This window comes from Vanessa atalanta, chromosome 8, assembly GCF_905147765.1.
Source record: "Vanessa atalanta chromosome 8, ilVanAtal1.2, whole genome shotgun sequence".
NCBI classification, from domain to species: domain Eukaryota; kingdom Metazoa; phylum Arthropoda; class Insecta; order Lepidoptera; family Nymphalidae; genus Vanessa; species Vanessa atalanta.
In genome coordinates this window covers 5,663,638-5,686,452 of record NC_061878.1, presented here as the reverse complement: position 1 = coordinate 5,686,452, position 22,815 = coordinate 5,663,638, and the positions used below count along the sequence as shown (strand labels likewise).

At 29.5% G+C, this 22,815-nt stretch overlaps 1 protein-coding gene across 2 annotated transcripts in view; it reads left to right on the top strand.

Moving 5' to 3' along the window:
• LOC125065748 overlaps nt 1–20,339 on the top strand; it is a 56,088-nt gene extending 35,749 nt beyond the window's left edge. Inside the window, exons 2-6 of one of the 2 annotated variants that reach the window (XM_047673545.1) lie at nt 1,929–2,095; nt 3,171–3,354; nt 9,165–9,304; nt 17,009–17,211; nt 19,905–20,339. In XM_047673545.1, coding sequence (XP_047529501.1) covers nt 1,929–2,095; nt 3,171–3,354; nt 9,165–9,304; nt 17,009–17,211; nt 19,905–19,917 — 707 coding nt within the window. In that variant the 3' untranslated portion in view covers nt 19,918–20,339. Of the gene's footprint in view, nt 1–1,928; nt 2,096–3,170; nt 3,355–9,164; nt 9,305–17,008; nt 17,229–19,904 lie in introns of both variants that reach the window. The other variant, XM_047673544.1, reaches the window with a different exon arrangement.
• Nucleotides 20,340–22,815: the final 2,476 nt, after the last annotated feature.

Sequence of the window (22,815 nt, the reverse complement as noted above, 5' to 3'; positions counted from 1 at the left end):
AAAAGGTGCGAAATATAATGGTTATAAAACACTAGTTAAACTGTGGCTTTACTCGCGCGAAAAAAAAAAACTACCAACCCCTGTTTTACTTCCTTAGGGATGGAGTTTCGTAAAATTCGTTCTTAGCGGATGGGTAAACCCTATGAACCTACCAGCCAAATTTCAAGTTTGTTGGTTTTATTGTTTTTGAAATTTCGTGATTAAGTAGTTTAAAATAACTTTTTTTTTGTAATGCCTAACTGAATAAGCTACTAAGAGTTGAAATTCTCAGCTTTTTATACATAAAAACCTTATTGATGAAAACCGCATTAAAATACGTTGCGTATTTTAAAAGATCTAAACGTACAGACGGCGGGAAGCCACTTTGTTTTATACTATGTAGAGAGCCTCCCCTGCTTTAAATTTATATTTATGTTGTTGTATTTTTTACAAACGGGAATTTGATGTTCTTTTTAAAAATATAAACCCCTTATTAATAACATTATTAAAAAAGAAATGTATCACTCACTTACTTAAATTAAGAACTGAATTTATAATTATTTATAAATTTTAATTAAAAATAGTTACTACTAAATCTTGACCGCTTGGAATGGTGGCAAGAATGCTCGCAGCATTTCCCCGTTGAATCGCAACTCAGATCCTCTGAGCAAAAATCAAACCAACCCTCTTTTAGCCTCAAGTGGAGGCAATAAGGTGCGGTGTTATAGTTTGTAATACTGCTCCAATGTTCGACTGTTTCAACAGCAAAATTTTGGAATAAGACACGAATATTTGGATCAGTATTAATAATATTCATTAATATTAATTGAAATAGTAAATGTTCCTACAAATATTATAATATATCACTTCGAATTTATTAAGAGAGCTTTAATAATACATTAAAGTAATTAATATCTATTTTAATGTCGTACTAATTAGCTAAGTTGGTTTTAGGAAAAGTGGAACAAGATAAGTTGTCAAAATTAATTTAATTAAAATTTTAAAAACCTCCACGGACAACGTTGTGACATTTTGAATTAATATTTCTTTGTCCTATTAATAAACTAACGGAAAAAGGTGAATAAAACATAAAATTCATTCTTTTAAATTAGAAATATATAAAATAACAGTGCCACAGAGTAATTAAAAGATATGACATCTTTTTGCTCATAAAACGATATTAATGTAAACAGTCTGTTGTCTATCACAAAAGTAATGTTTAAAAACAAAAGGTTTTTATTTTTTATTCCAAAGGGTTGCATTAATACAACACGAAACGTATTTACAGACTTTAATTAAATAAAATGTTGCCATAAACATTAAATTGCGTTTAATTTTTTTTTATTAAAGAATACGTTTTATATCTAAGTTGGGTTAGGTTAGCCTTATTTTAAAGCTAGAGGAGTATCGATATTTCATATTGATACGCAGTTTTAATATATCTTACCATACCCGTAAGTTCTTGCTAACATCTGGTCTAAGTTGGACAGTATTAACTTCTAAGTTTTAATTTATGGATTATGATTAAATTTATGTAATGATAAGTTATTTCGTAAGAATTTTAATGTGTTATCGATAACGATCAACACGATTCTTATTTGATAATTATTTATATAACATTTTAGAAATATCTCGTAATGTTTTATTGTTTTATGATTTTCTCATAACATTATGAAAAAAAATATATATTTATTTATTTGTGTCCCTAAATTACAGTATTATATAGTTTTTGCGCGAATCTGTCACGATCAAACGCAACTTGCTACTGAATATCAGTATATATACCAATATCTATAATAATAGCATTACAAGTGTTTCTACAATTTGATGTGAAATTCGAAGTTGTTTTTTAAGAAATTAAATACCATTAGTACTGGTGAAAATGTTATATTAAATGCTTACAAATCCAAAATTAAAAACATGCCTTAAAATTCTTAATTTTGTTCCAGCTATAACATCGGCGCACAAAATCACTCAGCTAAAGGTCCCGCTGTACGCTGACCCTCGGCGAGCGGCGGAGCTGAGCTGTCATTTTGAAATGGACGATCAGAAACTGCACTCTGTCAAGTGGTACAGAGACATACACGAAATATTCAGATACAATCCCTCACAGAAGGTAACATTGATTTATACTCTGTGGTGTATTTAATTTAAGTTTGTAACTCACGAATAAAATATTTAACCGCTTTGCGTGATTTGAAAAACATGTTTCTCTTCTGATATTTTTTGGTTTAATTTTATTAAAGTAAAATGTAATTATTTAATGTTCATTAGTAATTAAATTAAACGTGTAGGTAAACTTTTAATTAAACCTTTGAAGACTTCAAATTAGGTCGAACAATTGTTTTTATTTAACAAAAGTATTAACGGTTACATACATAACATTTACCTCCCGTATGCTATGATGGGATTATAAAATATAACAGAATAATAATAATAAGCGTTAGTAACGGCACCTGAATTCTCCTATCCAATATTCGAAACTATTTCCAAATGTAACCTAAATTGTGATAAAAAATATCGTATTTATCTATTCTTCTTTCTATCTTTCTCTTTATATTTCTATCTATCCTTTTGACTTGATAAAACGAAGTCTCGTGTCCACGTGGAGTATGCTCACTGTACATTTTAATGAGATACAGTTGCTCAAAGTCTATTTTTAAGTCCTGACTATGTATTAAAATGATATTAAAGTCATTAACGACATTAATTAGTACGTTAATGTATATCAATGCAATTTCTGAGGTATAATATTACTTTAAATTTTGACATCAATTAATTTCATCAGGACATGAAAAAAAAATCTTACATAATTTACGAATCAAAAAAAAATTTACCGAGTTACTTATTTATTCCTCTTGGCTAAATCTACATTCCGAAACGGTGGTAGCATTAAATTTATCCCTGTGAAATGACGATTCAAATGCTCGTAGGAGTGTACTTGAATAATAACATTTTTATTATGTCAGTGAATTTGTGTAATTGCTTTCGTTTGTGCACTACAAAAAAAAATCTGAATAGTGCGACATGGGTACTAAATTTTGCATAATGAGACATCCATTATGAATGTAAAATAACTTAATAATTTTTAAAGTTTTAAACGTAAAATCAAACATAATTAAGCTCACTATACGGTTAATTGCACCCATAAATATATTGTATAAAATATTAATAATAGTTAATCTTTCCAGCCACCTATCCGCCTGTTCAATATAACGGGAATCATGGTGCAAGGTGGTGATTGTCAAAAAGACTCCTGTATGGTACGCGTAATGCCACCCCCCATCGCAACACGCGCAGCGTACAGCTGTGAAGTATCTACAGAAGGGCCTAAGTTTCAAATAGCGAGGCAAACGAAACATATGACTGTAGTTGGTGAGTTTCTTTAGTTTTTATTATCTATAAATAATTAAATAATTTTTAAGTAACTCCACTTTCTTCTTTTAAAATTAAAATAAATATAGACTTATAAAGACTTACATATAAATCTTTAATAGCATATTGTATCCATTTTGTAAGGAACATTAATTATAAGTATTTTAATCCATTACAAATTAACAAATATTTTTTTTATGGAAAGCCATTTTTTCACTTATTATTATTCGGATACAGTTAAATATGTTAGTTACCTTGGACTCGTATTAAAATTATCTTTTACATTATTTTATTCGAATGTATACTTACATCAAAAAATATGTGCAGCGAAACGGTTGGTTGGATAGTTGTAACAATAAAAATTTTAAACTCGGCTCTTAAAAATACCCAAATCCTATAAACCGTGGACAAATTGTGATCAATTTTTAAGAATAAAATTACGATTCAAACTTATTTCTTCGTCCTTCCTTGGTGTGCAAGCTTGCTTCATACTAAATTTTATTAAATTAGGTTCAGTGGTTCGTCCATGACAGAGCTTAGCTAAGCTAGCATTTAGCTAAGCGCACTTTTCGTTTCCTTTATTTGCATCCGTACGAAGCAGAAGTAGTTGACGATGGTAACATTCCCATATACATTGGTTCCGTAAGAAATTGGAGTGATACAAGCATAATGTGATGTGATCTCACGCATTATGCATGACAACAACATGCCACTTCATAATTATACTTATACAGTTCATATCTATCTTTCTATCCGTAGGATAGATAGATAGTAACATAACGTAACATGACAAACAAATTACAATACTAAAATACCGTTTAATTGTATACTACCGGTTTTTTATAAGGTGACACGTTAACACATTTTTTTCTTAATCCATCAAATAAAATCTTATATATTAATAGCGTAAGCCGATTTCTGTCCCAGTGATTATGGGACGTTAGCTGCACATAAAAAATCGGAGCTCCAGCCGTAGATGTGCAGAAAATTAAAGTAATTTCTTGATTGCATTTTACTTAATTATTACAATTTAACAAAGAATTAATTTTAGGGAGACGAAAAAAGGTACGAAAGTCCTAAAAAATCTTTTGAATAAACACGAAGTCTCGCGGGAGACCCACTAATTAATAATTAATGTATCATTTCTTTCCAAACACAAATATAACACATAATTGTTAATTATTATGAAATTTTTATTATTATTTCGATTCCATAATAATCGTTTGCTTTAATTAAAGCGATCTAAATTCAAGTTTTGTTATTTTCTAATCACTATGTATGTATATGTAAATTATAGAATATTCGGGCAAGTTTATTCAGTAAGTAGAATTTGACGGGCGATTTGGTCCTAAAGTTAGGATTAACAAACATGTTTGTCTAAGCACATGAGCTCAAACTCTACGTTCGTATCATATAATTAATATTTTCCGCCCACGTCTTGCGTCATTAATTTACTATATTATAAATATCACCTTTTTTAAGTAATATTAATAATGCCCTATTTTAAGTTATTCACCCCTCCAATTAAGCTTACAGCTTGTGCTAGAAATGGGAACGACAATAGCTCAAGGGTTCAGGATCAAACTTGCGACTTTTTGCATCGCGATCTTATTTTATAAAAAAAACGATTATAAATTAATTAATGCTTAGAAATAGATATAGAAATTAAAGGTATTACAATATTATATAATAGACCATGTTAAACATGTGTAAATAAATAATTGTTATATGAAGAAATTGCAATTAGCTAATGGTAAAGTAATTTTTAAGAAAACTCTATTTCCCCGGCTTTGCATTATTTAGTCATCTTGTTTTATTTGTAAGCGCTAAGGGTGCATTTCCACTACGTTCGTTCCGCTGCTCCATCTATTAGCGGCCCATTACGAAGTTCGGCCTCATAAGTGGTCCAAATTAGTCACAAATACTACTATTACCTACTGACTATATTCATAAATAGTCAGTAGTTTTTAATAACTGGTCAATACTTTGTTAACGATTTTAAAATCCAAGGTCATTGAAAAAAAAAATAACGGGTCAAATTAATCCTAGGAATTGAATCTAAAATTATTTGAATTGGTCACGATTGGTTAGTTATTTTTTATAAATGGTCAACGTTATTCACAAATCAATTTAGAAAACCATTTTTTTGTGGTTTTCTTGTTCCCCTGTAGTTCTTTTTGAACTGCTGCGGTAGTGAATAAGTTTACGCTTTTGTAGCGTGCAACGTTGCGTGCTGTACAGTAAGCACTCCAGCTGACGGCGGCTTTTGTACGAAAACAAAGCGGAGCACTATGTGATCGTGGCCACTGGAGCAGTTACTGATGCACATTTAGTCCACCAACGTAGTGGATACGCACCTTAAAATGCTGCTCGTACTTTTCGTATTAGAGATACCTCGTTGGATCTCACTCTGTTAAGCGCACCCGAAATGTGACATGTAATGGGACCAGCTCATTCTACACAGCCAGCGAACTCATCTTTCACTTGTGAAGATGCTAAAAATATGCTAATGTAGATTAACGTTTTTAATATCTTATTGGGATTATATTCAGTTATTTATTTAATCTTAAGTAGATTATATATATATACTTATAATACTGTGAATTTATTATTTTTAGACAGCGCATTTTAGAATAATGTAATTTGCTATGAACGGAAGATGTATTGACTCTAAACATCGTCTAAGCGGTATGAGCGGCTTAGAAAAAGGCTAGGCTGCTAATTGAATGGATACCTAAATAACCTAATTGTCTGCAACAAGTACGTTATAGATAAAGACTCATTATTGTAGTTGCTATTGTATAAGGCTGAAATTTCCGACGCTATGGGTTAAAATCTTTAGCCTGGTCAATAGAAATCTATTGACTTTTTCTAACAAAAAAATTTCAGTTACAGCCCAAAGTTTGAAAGTTATCAATATTTACATCCCTTGCCTCGAAAACTATATAAAGCCGTTGATGCGTGGGTCATGGATTGCGAGCCATCGGATTATAAGTGAGATGGAAAAGAGAGAACACCTGTATTGCCGTGACCATATTTTTGTTCAGAAGGAGATCATAAAATCAGACCAAAGTCAATCCTCAGATTTGATAAAGAGTCTTTTTCAAAATCCAAATTAATTTTCGTCCGATAACAATCATTTGTCTTTTCTAGGACAGTCAAACCCCGAAACTGAAATTAATAATATCAACGGTAAATTAGGTACCTACTTGTGTAATCATATAATATGAATATTTTTGTCTATGATAAAACTAGTTTGAATATAAATGTGTTAAATATAAATGGGATTGAAAAAAACCATAAACTATTTTTTTAATATCAAACCGGTAACGTAAAATAAGTTTTCATATATTAAACTTCTATAACACCAATAAAGTTATGTCACTAAATAAACCAGTGAACAGTCAAAACTTGTACAATGGAAGTCATACATAAAAACCGGTCATTATTTGTTTTTCTGGTACACAGAAGAAGAATGACGGAGAGTTACATTGTATTTACATGAAAAAATAAATTCATACTAAATATATTAATTTTGTAGAAAATTAATGTAATCTTTTCGTAGGCGGGACTCGTTTGAATAAATATTTCTATTTTGTTCGGAGAAAATGACATTGTTTGATTCTACTAAATTTAACTTGTAACTTTTGTGTGTGTCAAACAATAAATATCATAAGGATATATAATGCTCAGATATAATCTTATCTTTCTATTAAAAAGATTTTTATGCGAATTTTGCAGAAGTCAAAAGTCAGTATGTCTCACAGAGCTGAAGCCTGCTATATACAAAAATGAACGTGGCTCGTCGATAAATATACGAGTATATTATCTAAAAAACGAGTAGAAGTAGCCTGTAAATGTTCCACTACGTTTGTACATAAGTTTATTTCGTTTTGAGAAGGTTCGAAGCCATTTCAATACGTGTTAGTAGAAACACATAACTGTTTTTTTTCAATTACAATGTTACTAGTGCTTCTGCGAGTTTCCACCCACAATATTCGGTTACAATTTCAATTTAAATCTTTATCAACGTTTTTTTCAATTGTTATATCAAAATTACTTATTTAAACATTCTTGCAAGTATTGAACATTATTTTAGTCACTATGAAGATAGATTATAGGAGTAGATGCTTCTAGAATTGCTCTTGTACATATAAATACAGAGTCAACCGAGGATATTATTCTATATATTAAGATTTTCACGCTACTATTTGAAACAGCAGGCCTTTAATGATTTTTTTTTTTATTTAATATACAACATACACGGGCTCACAGTTGCCCGTACCTTTTTTTACTTTTTACTTTTATAAATTTTGGCGTTACTTTATATTTTTACTGAACATCAGCAGATGGACTTTGAGCTTGTCGTCTTCTTGGATGACGTGGCCACACTGACATTTTTTTTTCATTTTAAAAAGATTTAAACAGACACAGGACATCATCTGTGGGGTTTTGTTCGCATAATGTTATTACTAGACTTAAGTATATTTTATCTATATGGGGCTTTGATATATCGTCTTAAACAATTAACTAATTAGCACAATTTGCAGTTAAAATCCGTAAATATATTGTTGGTTGGTATTGAATAGGGATTACATTCAAATTCGAACTGGAAATTCGAAGCTAGAGTCTAACAAGACCAAGTTGTACCGAAAACTTTAATTACGCACACATTTCTACTATTCCACACCAAAGCGCTTTATGTTACTGGAGTTCCTTTATAGGATTATCTTAATCGCCAAGTTCTCTGCTATTTAGCTAACGTCCCTCTCACTTCCTAATTCAGACAACGAAACTTTATCCGACCTTATAGATCTTTTATGACTAAACGACATTGATGTACGAAATTGGAAATCTGTCAACTGTCGATATGTTCTTTTATGTTTAAATATTCGGTTTAGTGTTCATGTTATTTTGTTAGTTAAAAGCGTGGGTACAGATGTTTTTTTAAGCGAGAATTTTCAGAGGTTTTTATCAATTTACTTGTGGACGAAAATAACTCATTAAAATCAAACTCGCCACTTTGTCGTAGAAAAGATATCTGTAAATAATTAACGTATTAAGACCTATTATTTACGTATTATATCAAATACGAGAAATAAAAAGATACATATTTATAAAACTGGAGAGAATACAAAAAAAGTTCATAAGATTTCTTTGCTTCAAGCACTTTAAAGAATTTAACGATTATGTTGATATATGTAAACAATATAATATTGAAACATTAGAAACGAGACGACGACATTACGATATGCATGTAGCATATGCAATAATAACCGGAGATATAGATTGCAACGATTTATTGAGCGTTTGGTATTTTAGAGTTCCTAATCGCTGCACACGACACACAGCACTATTCCACACGCCTGAGCTAAACACTAATTATGCACACAACTCTGTCCTTAATCGCATGGTCCACACATATAATTCAAAATACTCAGAAATAGATCTGTTCAGCATGTCAAAACTAGCTTTTAAAAAAGCTATAATTAAAAAAGATAAAAATTCACGCACATATTGGATTCCCATCCGTAAACAGTTGTACTTTTACTACCGTCTTCTAGTTATAAATATGTTTAAGTTACCTGTGTAATCCTATTTTGGTTTTAATTATATGTTATATAATAGTCAATATATCAACTTATATAAAACAACTTGTATAAAAACTGTTGGATTACCAAATAAGTAAATAAATAAATAAATATTTTGCTTCAGAAATAAACAAAATAGAGTACGATTTACGTACAATTTATGTGACCAAATAAGAATCATTATTTGTATGCGATTTACTTAAATCAATTTCTTTGCAGCGATGCCGGACAAGGACCCCATAATAATTGGAGCTCCCAAATTAGTGAAGCCTGGGGAGCAAATACTACTCAACTGCACGTCCGACTACTCGCTTCCGCCGTCTGACATTAATTGGTATATAGACAATGAACTCGCAAAGGTTCGTATATATTCACACTTTTAACGCCAAAGAAATGCTTAGTCGTAATAAATGTCTTAAAATTTGTAAACATCTTTTGCATATTAATAAAAGAACACTGAAATGTTAATTGAAACGATTATTAATTAAACGATATCGTACTAAATATTAAATACTAAGGAACATTTGTTACTCTGAGACGTTGTTTACATTTAATCCAGTTGCTAAGTACAGTGTTTAAATAGCTGTCAAATTAAAAACTCTATGAATCTGTTATTTAGATACGCTAAATAACTAAATGATGTTAATGGTTAGGCTGGTGATACTGGTTATGCTAAGGAACTATCAAAGAATAAACTACTTTCGTGGAATATTTATACTATCACTAAATAAATTACTGCTATAGTGCAGTCCAAGGAACGAACCGAGTGGTACACTTAAATAACGAGCAAGCCAAAAACTTAGGGATTAAGGTCTGCAACCTCTCGCGGAGAGTCTAGCTCTATGAAGTTAGCACTTTATTGTCACTGTTTCTTAAAACGGTTGCGGGATTTTTCTTCATCTTAAAACAAAAGTATTATTTGTTCAGACCTTTCTTCCTTCCGCCATCTTGACTTTTACCTTTATGCGAATGTGGAGCTCTGGGATAAATATAAATAAGAATAAATAAGAACGACTTAAAATTGTTGTATACGTTTTATTTACAGATTGTGTTTTAAAAATGATGCAGTTTTTCGAGGTCAATAAAAGAATACTTTTAAACTTTTGCGATTTATGTAAACTATACTTAACTGTATTTGTTATATTCGAATTTTAAAAGTGATCCTTTCTTTCTTTTTCATATATTTGCCTGACGTGATTTATTAGTTCTAAACGACAGAAATGTCGTGGCGAGCTGACGATCACACGCTCTCCGTCAGCGACATTTAGTATCTTTTTTCTTCTACAATGGTCCGAATAGAGCTAATTGATTTAATTTTAAGAAAATGAGAATTTAAAATATTAAGTTTCTTAATTTCAATCGCCTACTAAACCTCGATTGTCATTTTTGTCCTTCAAAAGAAACTTTTGCCTAAATATCTTTACGGCGTTTCGCATCACCATATAAGTCGTAACCTTGATATCGTAAGTATTTGCTTAACAAATACAGCCTTAGATTTATGAGACCCTAAACAAATTGAACATGAGCTGATACAATATTCAACAGATACTAAAATAATAAAAAAGATATGGTAGCAGTTAATAACAGAATATAAAAAAAAAACATATTAAATGATCAAAATTAAAGTTTATCTATATACGTTTTTATCTTTCATACTGATTTTTAATATTCTTACCAAGTTTAGAATATCGAACTATCCGAACGAAAATAAAAATGTAAATTTGAATGAGGTATAAAATTCACGATCCAAAAAGAGTACGTATTTATGTACTAGCTGCTGTATCAGTATCGTGTTAAAGGATTTATATACGCCTCGCATTTTTGAATTAAAACTTCTTAGAATTCAGTAGGAGTAAATTTTCAAGTGGAATTTAAATACAACGTTTTTGATACAAACTCATTTCTATCACCTATAGGTGGTTGGATTTTAGAACATTTCCAAACTGCAAAGTGTAAATCACCATTTAAATTATTTTTAATAATTAATTTTATGCATGTGCTTAATGAAATTATTTCACATGGAAGTCATTCCATATGAAATTATTAGCAATGAAGCAGCGTGAAAAACTTCCAAATCATTGGAAGCCAGCAATGGAAAATTTACAAGCGGATTTTTTTAAATAAATTGCTTACAATATATGTTAGTATTTTATAATGCTCTGATAATTATGTCATTCTTAATATTACCAATTTAATTAACGCAAAAATAAATAAGGAGTTTAATACTGTATACAAATGCTATATTCCCATTGGAAACTTGAAGCTATGAACTCCAAGAATTAAAAAAAAATAGTTATAACATAAACATGATATTCAATTCAATCGTATCGTATTATTATTCACAAACAATTCGTGAAGTCCCTTTGCTGGATAAAAATAATTAATTAAACTATTAACAATATAATGACGGGTTTATTTACTAGATTATATAATCGTTATTATTAGATGCGCACTTGACAATATTTACATATGGTACACGGTATTTGAACTACTGCAAGCCTTTAAATTAAACTTTTTACACATAAAACCTACCTACTATTACCGATATTATACATTGTCACAAGTTAATAAAGTTAATTTAAGAGTTTTTTCAGTAAATAAATATTAGAATTGTAATACTTTTATATTTCAAAAGTTACTTAATGTAATTACTAGAACATTTATACATACTCTTATCCTTATTCTCTTAACACATATTAGAATAATAGAGATTGTCAATTAATCCCTATGATATAATTAGGAACCATTAGGTTTAGGTTACGAGGTCATGTCTAATATCGTTTACAGCGTCAATGTGATTAGCATATCATTGGATTACATTGAGTCCGTGACCAACTTCCGCTTACAAGACACAATACAGGTAAATATATGTATATAAAAATATATCAATATTGGATTTTCTATGCATATTAAAGAATACCTTTCATTTAATACGTGTTTCATTAGTTGATGGGCGGGCTACGTGGAAGCTGTTGTGGTTACGTACCACCCACACTTATTATATAACAAAAACCCGAACAGAAATTTTCTAAAGAAATAAAATACTAAAATTGCTTTGACTACACCCACGCTAAACCGTCTGTTTGAAAATAAATGCAATTATTTTTTATATGTGACTTAAGTTTCTACAATACGAACAAAACCAACTAACATAGAGAGAAAATTAAAACAACTTTTTTTTTTAAAACAAATTATTCAAAAATTACAATTCGCAACTGAGAATATTTCAGAATTCCCTTTAAATTAAAGAGCCAAGGGGTGTGTGTGTGGGTGTGTGTGTGTATTTGCTACGTTTCAAAACAAGCTATGAATATGCTAATAACAAAATGCGCTCGTTACAAAAACTACGAAGCTAGAATTTTTATTTTTACATAACCTCATATTTGGATTTGAGTTCAAGCTAGGTAACTAACCTTCACATCACCCTTCATTAGAGAATTGTACTGAAGTTGGGTATTCATAAGTATGTCACTAACATTTTATTGAAATGTATGACAAGATGTTTTCTGTTGTATTTTTAACTATTCCATTTTATGGACACGTCTGAAACATGTTTGGGGGCTTAGACGCTAAATAATAAATGAGTCTGTCTGGGATTTTGTATGCTATGACAGTTTTATGAACTTTGAATTTAGTTTTGACTCTTAAAGTCGATAGTCATCTTTTTTTTATGCGGATTTGTTATAATTTTATTTAAAAAATAATCTGTTGAATAAAATATTTATGAAAACCATCTTCATAAATATATTCATATTTTTAAGAAATATTATGCTAGAGCTAATATCATTTAATCGTTTTTAATATTCAGAGGAAAAATAAATATTGTTTATACACACTTATTTTTATAAAATTAATTATATATATTATATAAACTTATACATACAAAACTTCTGCTAAAACAACCCTGCGAAAAAAATATAATATTTTAAAAAGTTAAGTTTTACTTGGTGGTAGGGCTTTGTGCAAGCCCGTCTGGGTAGGTACCACCCACTCATCAGATATTCTACCATCAAATAACACTGTATTGTTGTGTTCCGGTTAGAAGGGTGAGTGAGCCAGTGTAGTCACAGGCACAAGGGACATAACATCTTAGTTCCCAAGGTTGGTGGCGCATAGGTGATGTAAGGAATGGTTAATATTTCTTACAGCGCCTTTGTCTATGGGCGGTGGTGACCACTTAACATCAGGTGGCCCATATGCTCGTCCACCAACCAATGCCATAAAAAAAGAAGTTAAATTGTTATTGAAGTATTAAATTAAAATGTTGTGTTAAGTGCCAAAAGAGACAGTTCAACGATTGTTTTTAGGTAACTTTAAAAAAGAATGTTTTTATCAATTTGCCCGTATCTATTTTTATCTATATAAGCTTATATTCGTGTTTATGTAACTGAACTCCTAACTGAGACCAATTTCGATTTTTTTCGATGATTTATATTTGTCTGCGTTCGAGAAATTTATAAAATAATTTTATCACTCAGACGAAGTCGAGACTTACAGCTCGTTTTGCATATGTTTTTTGATATTGGCGCCAATTGTGATCAGATATTTATTTTAAAACAAACGGTTTTGTATTCGGGATGAATATTTATAAAATGTCGGATATATTTTATTCCGGGATTTGATTAAAGCTTATAATTTAAATAAAATCCATCTCGTGATTTCTTCGAAGACATACATACACATAATTATGTAAACACTATTCGTATATAAATACATATACATGTAAATGTTTAAGATATAAGAGTGCTCTGTATAATATATATTGTTTGACCTCAATATACACACATTAAAAAAGACACAGGTTAAACTAAGATTATTATTTTTTTAATTTTCCTATGTCACAGTCCAACATCTATGGCACAAACCAAACCAAAAAATTGAATTAAAAGCCTTGTGTAAATAAGTTACGTTTCAATACTTAAGTTTTTTACCGAATAAACACATTTTCTTAATGAAATCCACAAGCAAAAGCCGGATAACCCATAGTGCTTCCGACGCAGTAGGCAGTGCACTCAAGAGATAGGCTAACTCGATTTAACTGTTTGCTCTCTTGCTCGCCTAATGGAATCAGGAATCCAATCTGACTGGATTAGGTACTATCAATTATTGTGATTGAGCTTAGTCGGCAATTGAATCGACAAATTAAAACAATTGCAAATTCAACGATTCCTTGATGTAATTTTTACATTTCCTCTTCCGATTGAAATAGCTTGTTCTTTTGTATTAAGAAAATATTATGCATTTTTATATTGGCTCTGTTCCGATTTTGCAAATTACTTACGTTTTGAACTTTGCCTACTCGCATAGTAAGAATAAAAATAATAGTATTTTTTTAGAATTTTATCTCAATTTAAATTGAAAGTACGTTTTATAAGTAGAAAGTACATCATTGTTAAGTAACACATTAGTCAAGAGATAAAATTTTAATGTTATTAACTTTATTTGCCTAAGCATTTAAAGTTGTGTTTACTTGTTGAAATATGAAATTTTTACTATAAAAACTTTTATAGGTCTAGTTTACAAAGTAAAAAGATAAAAAGAAGGGAAAAAGAGATATTAAAATGTTATAAAGTTTTCGGTTAGTATTTGAGTTAGATGATGAACGCTTAAACAGTATCTTTCTAACAAGGTCTTTTTATAGTATATTCAGATGACGAACTTATTTTGTTTTTTGGATTCCTCGACCCGAAAAAAATAATTTGTTTTTCTACCAAAATTATAAGTTAATTTTTGTTAGAAGTTTAATTTTAGATTCAGTGATATACGTATGACCTAGTTGCTAGAACACATATTTGATATATGAACTTTAACGGAAGATTGTTGGAGCACAAATAATTTTCATGCGCTTAATTTATGTTCATAATTCATTACGTGGTTGGCGGTGAAGGAAAATTGTATTGTAAGAACTTGGTAGAATAAGCTCCTTTTCAAGAGAAGAGGATGTATGGGTCGGTGCGTATAGGCTCTACATTGCATTTAATTACAAAATCAATTTTAATACTTTGATAGATATAAATAAAATTACGAGCTACATTTAATAAAATTAAGTCAGAGTCGATATAATATTAAACTTGTTATCTTCTAACGTCCTATATCTCGCGAAACTGAATTGAAAAAATATATATTTTAAATTTAGTTTATAACAAATTAATATTGCTCGTAAATATGTTCGTCAAGGATTGAATTGCGTTCGCTGAGTTATCATCGACACTGGATATTTTTTTATAAAAATGCTCATCCGAAAATAAAAGTTTTTTGTATTTTTATATAAATTAATCTATTACTTATATTTTTAATGCGTTATCGTAGTTTCAGCAATGGTCATTGTCTCATTAAAATAAAAAGCACGCTAAAACGTTACTGCTATAATGTGCTATCACCTATTAGGTATATTAGTATTTTTTTGTAAAGTATCTTATTATTATAGTAACATAGTATTTATAACCTTTATTTTATTATAAGATATTTCTCTATTTTTGCGCAGCTATTTTAAAATTCCCTTCAAATATCGATAATATAGTTATATATATTATATAGATACCGTAAAATTTTACACATAAATTTGCATTCCAAACAGATATAATCTATTGTAGAATTAATACAAGAATATGAATAAAATGACAATATGTACGTAGGAAGATGATTGTCGGCCACTGTCCTAGGATGAACAGAAGCAGACACCTGTCACGTGTAGATACGAGTTGTTCCAACAATACTATAAGTCACGAGGTCGATATTATATTATCATATCATGATACCAAATCGTAACTATATTGTAGCCAGATAAATCCTCAAAAAAAAAAAACACATAACTTATTAATAAGTTTTGACTTACAATAAGGCAATACGTCGTACGTAAGCGTTAAAAGTTTGAGCATGGCATTGTCAAAGCAAGCAAAAGTATTAATTTTCTTGACCCTTTTTATTAAAATAATTATAATTGAGTTGTATTTAATAATTAAATTAATACTAAATTTGAAACTTACATTAACAGCTAAGGGGCGTATTATTTACGAGTAGCCTACCTTCACCAAGGAACCTTTATAGTAACTTGAAGCGTTTGTTTTGTATGCTATTAACTGAGCTCATTGTTGAGACTTAGCAGTCGAGGCACTTTAAATCTTCACTAACGGCCTTTTAAAATGGTTAATATATTTTGCGAAATACTCCTACACTATGCACTAAATTTCATTTTAAAATATCTACTGTATTTATTGTATGGCTTATTATGCTACTTTGAGAAATGGTTTCAATTCTGTCTGAAGATTAAGAAAAGACCCAAAAGAAAGGATATATAAATAACTTTCTTAATAAATACTATAAACCCAGTCCAGTAGAGTTCCATTGAATTGCAATAATTTAATGTTTATATTTAAAAATTGCATGATTATTTTTAAAATATTTTTATTATAAGCTAGATTTTCAAAGATACAATAAAACTTAATAGGTCGGCGTTTTGTCTTAATAGTGACAACTTGTTGAAATAAATTGGATGCTATTATGCAATGTCAGGCGCTATTATGGACCATAAAGAATGAAAATAATAACATTAATATTTAAGTAAAAATTGGATCAAGAGGTTATTTTTTTTCAATACGTATTTATGGAATGTATCTTTCTAATAATAATAATAATTGAGACAGGAAAAATAAAAACGTAACTAATAGGATTTTAAAAATAATCTACCCTCTTTATTCTGTTCTCTAGTTTAAGTAGTGATTATAATAAAGAACGAATATATTAATTTATACGCTTTAGTGCATTGAATGTGTGTATTAAAATTTTCATAAGCATGCGTGATAAGTGTTTTAAAATATTTAATTTGAATAAGTATAATATGGTGTTAGATGAAATGATTATAACTGTAAAAATAGTATTCTTAGAAGAGTTAGTAAAAAATATTAATTCATAATTTGTATACGTTAAAATATTTCAAATAAACTGTTATATAGCAGCGAATGTGTAACATTATGGAAATCAACGAATTATTACACTTTAAATTACCCAATACATTGAATTTATTGCGTTGCATTGTTTTATTCATAATAATATTAATCCAACAGACCGAGCCGTGGCAACGTAGAGAGCTAAGCGCTCCCCAGCCGGGTGGTCTACGCGCATCGTGGCGAGTGCTACGTGTCTCCGTACCCACTACAGCGAGCGGCGCTTTACGCGTGCGATGCGAAGCAATGCTCCCCGTAGAACCTCCTGTAGTGCGAGATACAGTCACAACTATAACCATATATTCACGTACACAATTGTCCAAGTATGTTTCTAACAGAGGTACGTATTAATGTTTAATAATTTAATAATGGTTTGCAGGTGTTAGGAAGTTTAGTTCGACGTCTGTTTTTGCCGCATTTAATAATAGGTATATTCTCGTTGTTAAAATGTAACTTTAATAACAATCGTCAGAATATTTCGTTAGTTAGATATTATTTTACTTGCGTTAATAGTAAGTTCACTTGAGTATTTATTCATTTTATTATTTGATGTACTTATATTGTTACTATTATTACTTTCGAATTACTTGACTCCTTCAATAGATCAAAAGCCATATTCCCACAATATATATCGAGGTGATTCTCCATGAATATATTACGATCTAATATTAATTCAAAGTAAGGCTAGTAGTAAGGCAGTCGTCCTGTTAATAAAGTTAGTAGACAAAAACCAATAATATTTTGAATGCAAAATGTATTCAAAATTTAATATATTTATTAAGTGTTTAAAAAAAAAAACCCCGATTTATATCAGCGTATCAGTTGCGTTAATAGGTTAATAATTCCAATATAAAGATTTTCTTACTCACGAGTTACCAATCTGTTTTCCGTTTTAAAAATTTAGTCTCGATGGATGACGTCATAGCATCCACCGTGGGGTATATACCCAAAGGTGATATGAAACCACGCAAAACGTATATGAATAATTGATTTTATTTTCAATATTTGTGATTTTACGTTTACGTATAATATGTTCTGTGGTATAATTTTGAACAATATCACTGAAGCAGTCGGGTCATGTACACAAAATACACTTACATGATATACATATATGTAAATTACTATATGTATACATTACCATATCAATTAGAGGGATAGGCGAACAGGCAAATTGTATAAACATATATTAAAGTTTTGAAAGCATATAATGCTATTTGCTTAAGATAGTGGAATTTTAATTACCTAGGTCCGATTAGTTACTGAACTATTTTGTATTCACGAGTATTTTTAATAATATAAATATATTTAATTATTCGTGTACAGCATATGTATGTATTTATTAAATGATGAACTTAATTGAACTCACAATACATAATCATATCATACGATATAAAAAAATTAAATGTGTGCAGCGGTGGTTAGTAAGAATTAATGTGTAATATCAAAAGATTGAGATGAGAATTAAACTCTAAGAGGTAGACTCAAGTCACACAGCTAAAATATTAGATATTTATTTGTACAACGACTTCAGTTCGAGAAATAATTTTCGCCTTAGGTACCAAATTCTCGAAGATTTCATTAATAATTCATAACGTTTCCCTTCAAGTTTGATAGAAATATAAACGTCTATTTCGATGTTCGTCTAGCGGTTTATGTGATCGCGAAAAAGAGATAGAACACAAATATTTACTTAGCCTTGAAACATATTTGTACGAATATTTATGGTTGGCTATATTTTTTATATGAATACAAATGTTGGAAGGACACATGTTTGGTATTTAAAATAAAAATATTTTTTCTCTAATTATCAGATTGACGAGGAGGATCGGCTTAATCTACAGTGGTAGATACACTAGTAGTACAATTTCACAAGAACATACAGGCTAGAACCGAGATGACCTAGTGGTTGGAGGACGTGCATCTTAAACGATTATTGCGGGTTCAAGCCCGATTATCAAACCGGGATTAATTTGTTTTTATTATTCATTTCCTGCTCGGCGGTGAAGGGAAATATCGAGAGGAAACCTGCATGTGTCTTATTTCAATAAAACCCACATATCTATCCAACCTACCCAAAATTGGATCAGCGTGGTAGAGTTTGCTCGACCACGCTGATCACGTTGAGCGTGAATTGTCTGAAAATGATGTGCGACTTTGTATTTAATATAACATCAATTTTATTAAAGGATATAGAAATTAAAAGCGTATAACTGTTTCCAATAATTTACGATTGAGATACGAAGTGATTACTTATAGAATGGTCTGTCCTTATCCTAAAAACAATGGTTTCAAATTGTAATGTAATAATCATATCACTACAAATCCAAAATAAATGATAAGACGAACTAAACAAGCACTAAGTTTGATGATATACTTGATTACTAACTTTTCATACTAACACAAATCAATAAACAGCCACTCGGTTTCGTGGGACTTTAGCCAGGAAATGAAATGCATAACCTATTCAAGATACCTATTCAGAAATAAAAATACATTGCCATAAGAAAAAATAATATTTGATAACAAATATAAAAAAAAAGTTAAAGTGTTCTACAATAGACTAACGCGGGTTACCGTTTTAAGCTGCCCTGGGGAAATTAGTGGCTAATACTGGCAACACTGAATAAATTTGTTATTTATGCAGTGGGTTCTCTCTAACCACTTATTTGTAGTAGAAAACAAAATACACTTTTAGACTTCACAACGAGCTAATTATAACTTCGCTTTGTCGAATTGGATGATTAATATTTCTAACGTAATGCATGAGACAAAATTAGACGGGTGTCGTTTTCTGGGTTTCAAACTCATATTACAAATTTCCAAGATATACTGCCGGTACTTCCACGATATGCGCAGCTAAAAGCATACATATAAAGTACTTACTTAGTCAGTTGTGTGATACTTATATTTTGTGGAGTCAAACTAACAATTCATTCGTAATAAATTATCGAAACAAATAAAATTGAATATATTTCATTTTTAATATAAATTAATTAAATTTAAAATTTTGTTTCAGGTACATGTATTGAATTTAAAGCAATGATTGTTTTGATCTGGACTTTCAAAGAAATATCGAAGTTTATGAGCTTATGAGGCTTGGTTTGAAGTACTTTAACAGTGATACTAGAATAAGTGTAGATAAATGCTCGCATCAACGCATACATGTATAGTCTAAGAGCTATACAACATTTTGTCACGACCAGTGAACATAATTAAAAGGTATATGAAATGGATTGATATTCCAACAGTGGTTAATGATGCTGCATTTATCGCGTCAATGAAGTAAATGTTTGATAGCTCTTGGACTATATACTATAATATTGTGTACGATTATAGATCGTACATACTACAAATAAAATGAATTTAATTCAGTCTATAGATATTAATAGGTCAAAAACACTGTATGAAGTTATTATTTTTTGTACATTCCAAAGTGTTGTTTATTAAAATATCGTCGAAATGTATGTATAATATATAAAATAAACTTATTAGATAAATTAATGAAATCTAAATATATGTAGACTTCAAATTGTTTAACTTATTTTATTGTTTCATTTACCATTTCTTGTTTATATGAAAACACAACAAATTGTCCTTAAAATAATTATTTAGAAAATATTTTAAAAAAAGAACATATTTGTCATAATGTGATTGGTCCTCAGTACAAGTTGTAACTACCAAAGTAAGTTCTTGAACTTATCGTCAAGTTAAATTGGTTGCACAAAGCCATAAAAGTCTTGTAACATGCAAATGCATAATATAAAATACTTGGCAGAGGAAAATGTCAAGATTAAACATTTATTTCTTTTCAATTACCTATTCATATTTTGAAATCAAACTTTACTTATAATTAATCTCTTGTATAAAATTATTTATTTTATACGTTATTTTTCTATCATTATCATATTGATCTTTGCTAGATTAAATGGACTTCTAAATTTTTAAGTTAATTGAAAGATTCATGTTTAATTTTAAGCAGAAAAATAAACAAAAGGAAATTTTATAAACAAATATGGTCTTTGTACAATAATTTAATTTATGTTTTAAGAAAACTTTTAAGTTGAAAGAAGAAAGTTCATAATATTACCGTCAAATATTATCATAGACATTATATTATACTTCTTTTGATAAAAACTATCATAAATACTATACGCCCATTAAAGCTATATTTTATGGGCAAAGAATTCGCAGAAGTTATTGAGCGCTTTCACAATTATAAGAGACTAGACCGCACAGTGTCCCGCTTTTTAAATGGACGACGATGACAATGTACGTACTTTTCATACATTTATTATCAACGTTACGTACCTACTCGTATGTTTTTTAAACGGCCTTAATAATAAACGTCGTAGCGGAAGAAATCTTAACACATATTTATCACATTTCTGACATGCTCCGCTCTACAATGTTTATTAATAAGTAACATATTTAAGACATGTTATGAGAATTGTGGCAAAACGTTTCATTATTTTTAACCCTCATTCAAATTTTAATATTAGTAGATAGTATTTTGTTTTTCTGTGCACTTACGTTCTATTAAGACAAAATAACTATATCCAAGCTGTCCATCAATCGAAATATCAGTGAAGAGTAAACAATTATATTTACGTACCTATATCAAAAATATTTTCATTTCAATGTTCAAAACTGTATCCCAACATTCAAAGTCTATGTAAATAAAGCCGCGGGTACAATAGCTCTTGTCCTACCACAGTATAACAACTCAATGACAGCAAACAATTAAAATACAATTCCGGCGTATACCATATATTTCGATATTCAAATCTGTCACCTGCCATAACATTGCACTGAGATATTGCACGGGCCAGTGGAAACAGGTCACAAACTACAATATATTTGGAGAGTTTGAATAACCTGTTATTGTTCCTTTTTCAAGTTACACTGGTAACACTGATTTAACTATTCATTTTACTTGGGCTAAGTTTTAATTAGAACGTTTTCTGCTTAGCTTGAAATATTACGAAGTTCATAATTTTATATCGGAATAAATAAAAAGTATTTAAATATTATTTTGTTATCACTTGTCTATCACACAAGTGTATCTTTTTCATGAAGTAGTAATAATAAAAAAAATAACTTATGATCGCTACTTAAAGTGGTTAATATACACCTTAAAATCTTAATTTCGATATATGTTACAACTTCAGTTAAATAGAAAATCCTGAATAATTTCGTTAAGTTATTTTATTTAAAAGTAAACGTTAGTATTACATGATTTTTAATGCAATTATTATATTATATACTTTCTTGGTGTCGTATTGAAATAATGCAACGGTAATAAAAATATAGGTAATTGAGGGAATGTTTTATTAAATAAAATCAAAACTGTGTTCGCTAAAATATCGTTTAATTTTAAATGCTCTTGTAAATACTTATGAAAATAAAGTGTAATATAATCTGATTGAATTTTCATATAAATTCCAAGTAATTTATTATTTGGTTGAACTTTATGTTAATTACAAATTACAAAAGAAAAATAAAATAGTACTTTGTATTAGTTAAAATATTTATAAAATATAGGCGTTAATCTATGGCTGTGTTTCACTTAAGATAATGTCAATTCTTTGCACGAAATCATCTTTTATCTTTAATGTACAGTTAAACAGAATATTTGTTTTAATTAATTTGTTGTAAATTAAATGGAATACGTAAATAAATTATGATATGAAAGTATGTTTTTTTATTTTCCTCTATATCCAATGGAATTAATAGTATTCTCAACATTAGGTAAAACATTTCTATTTACAAGCTTTTATTATGTGTCATTTGTCTCCGTGTGAGTAATCAAATCTTGCAAGTTAAATTTGCCCATATCCTATGCTCAGAAATTTGACATGTTGGTTCAGTTCCGATGGCAATGCATTTTTATGGTAGCATTGACCTGATGCTAAATCCATGATTGGCTT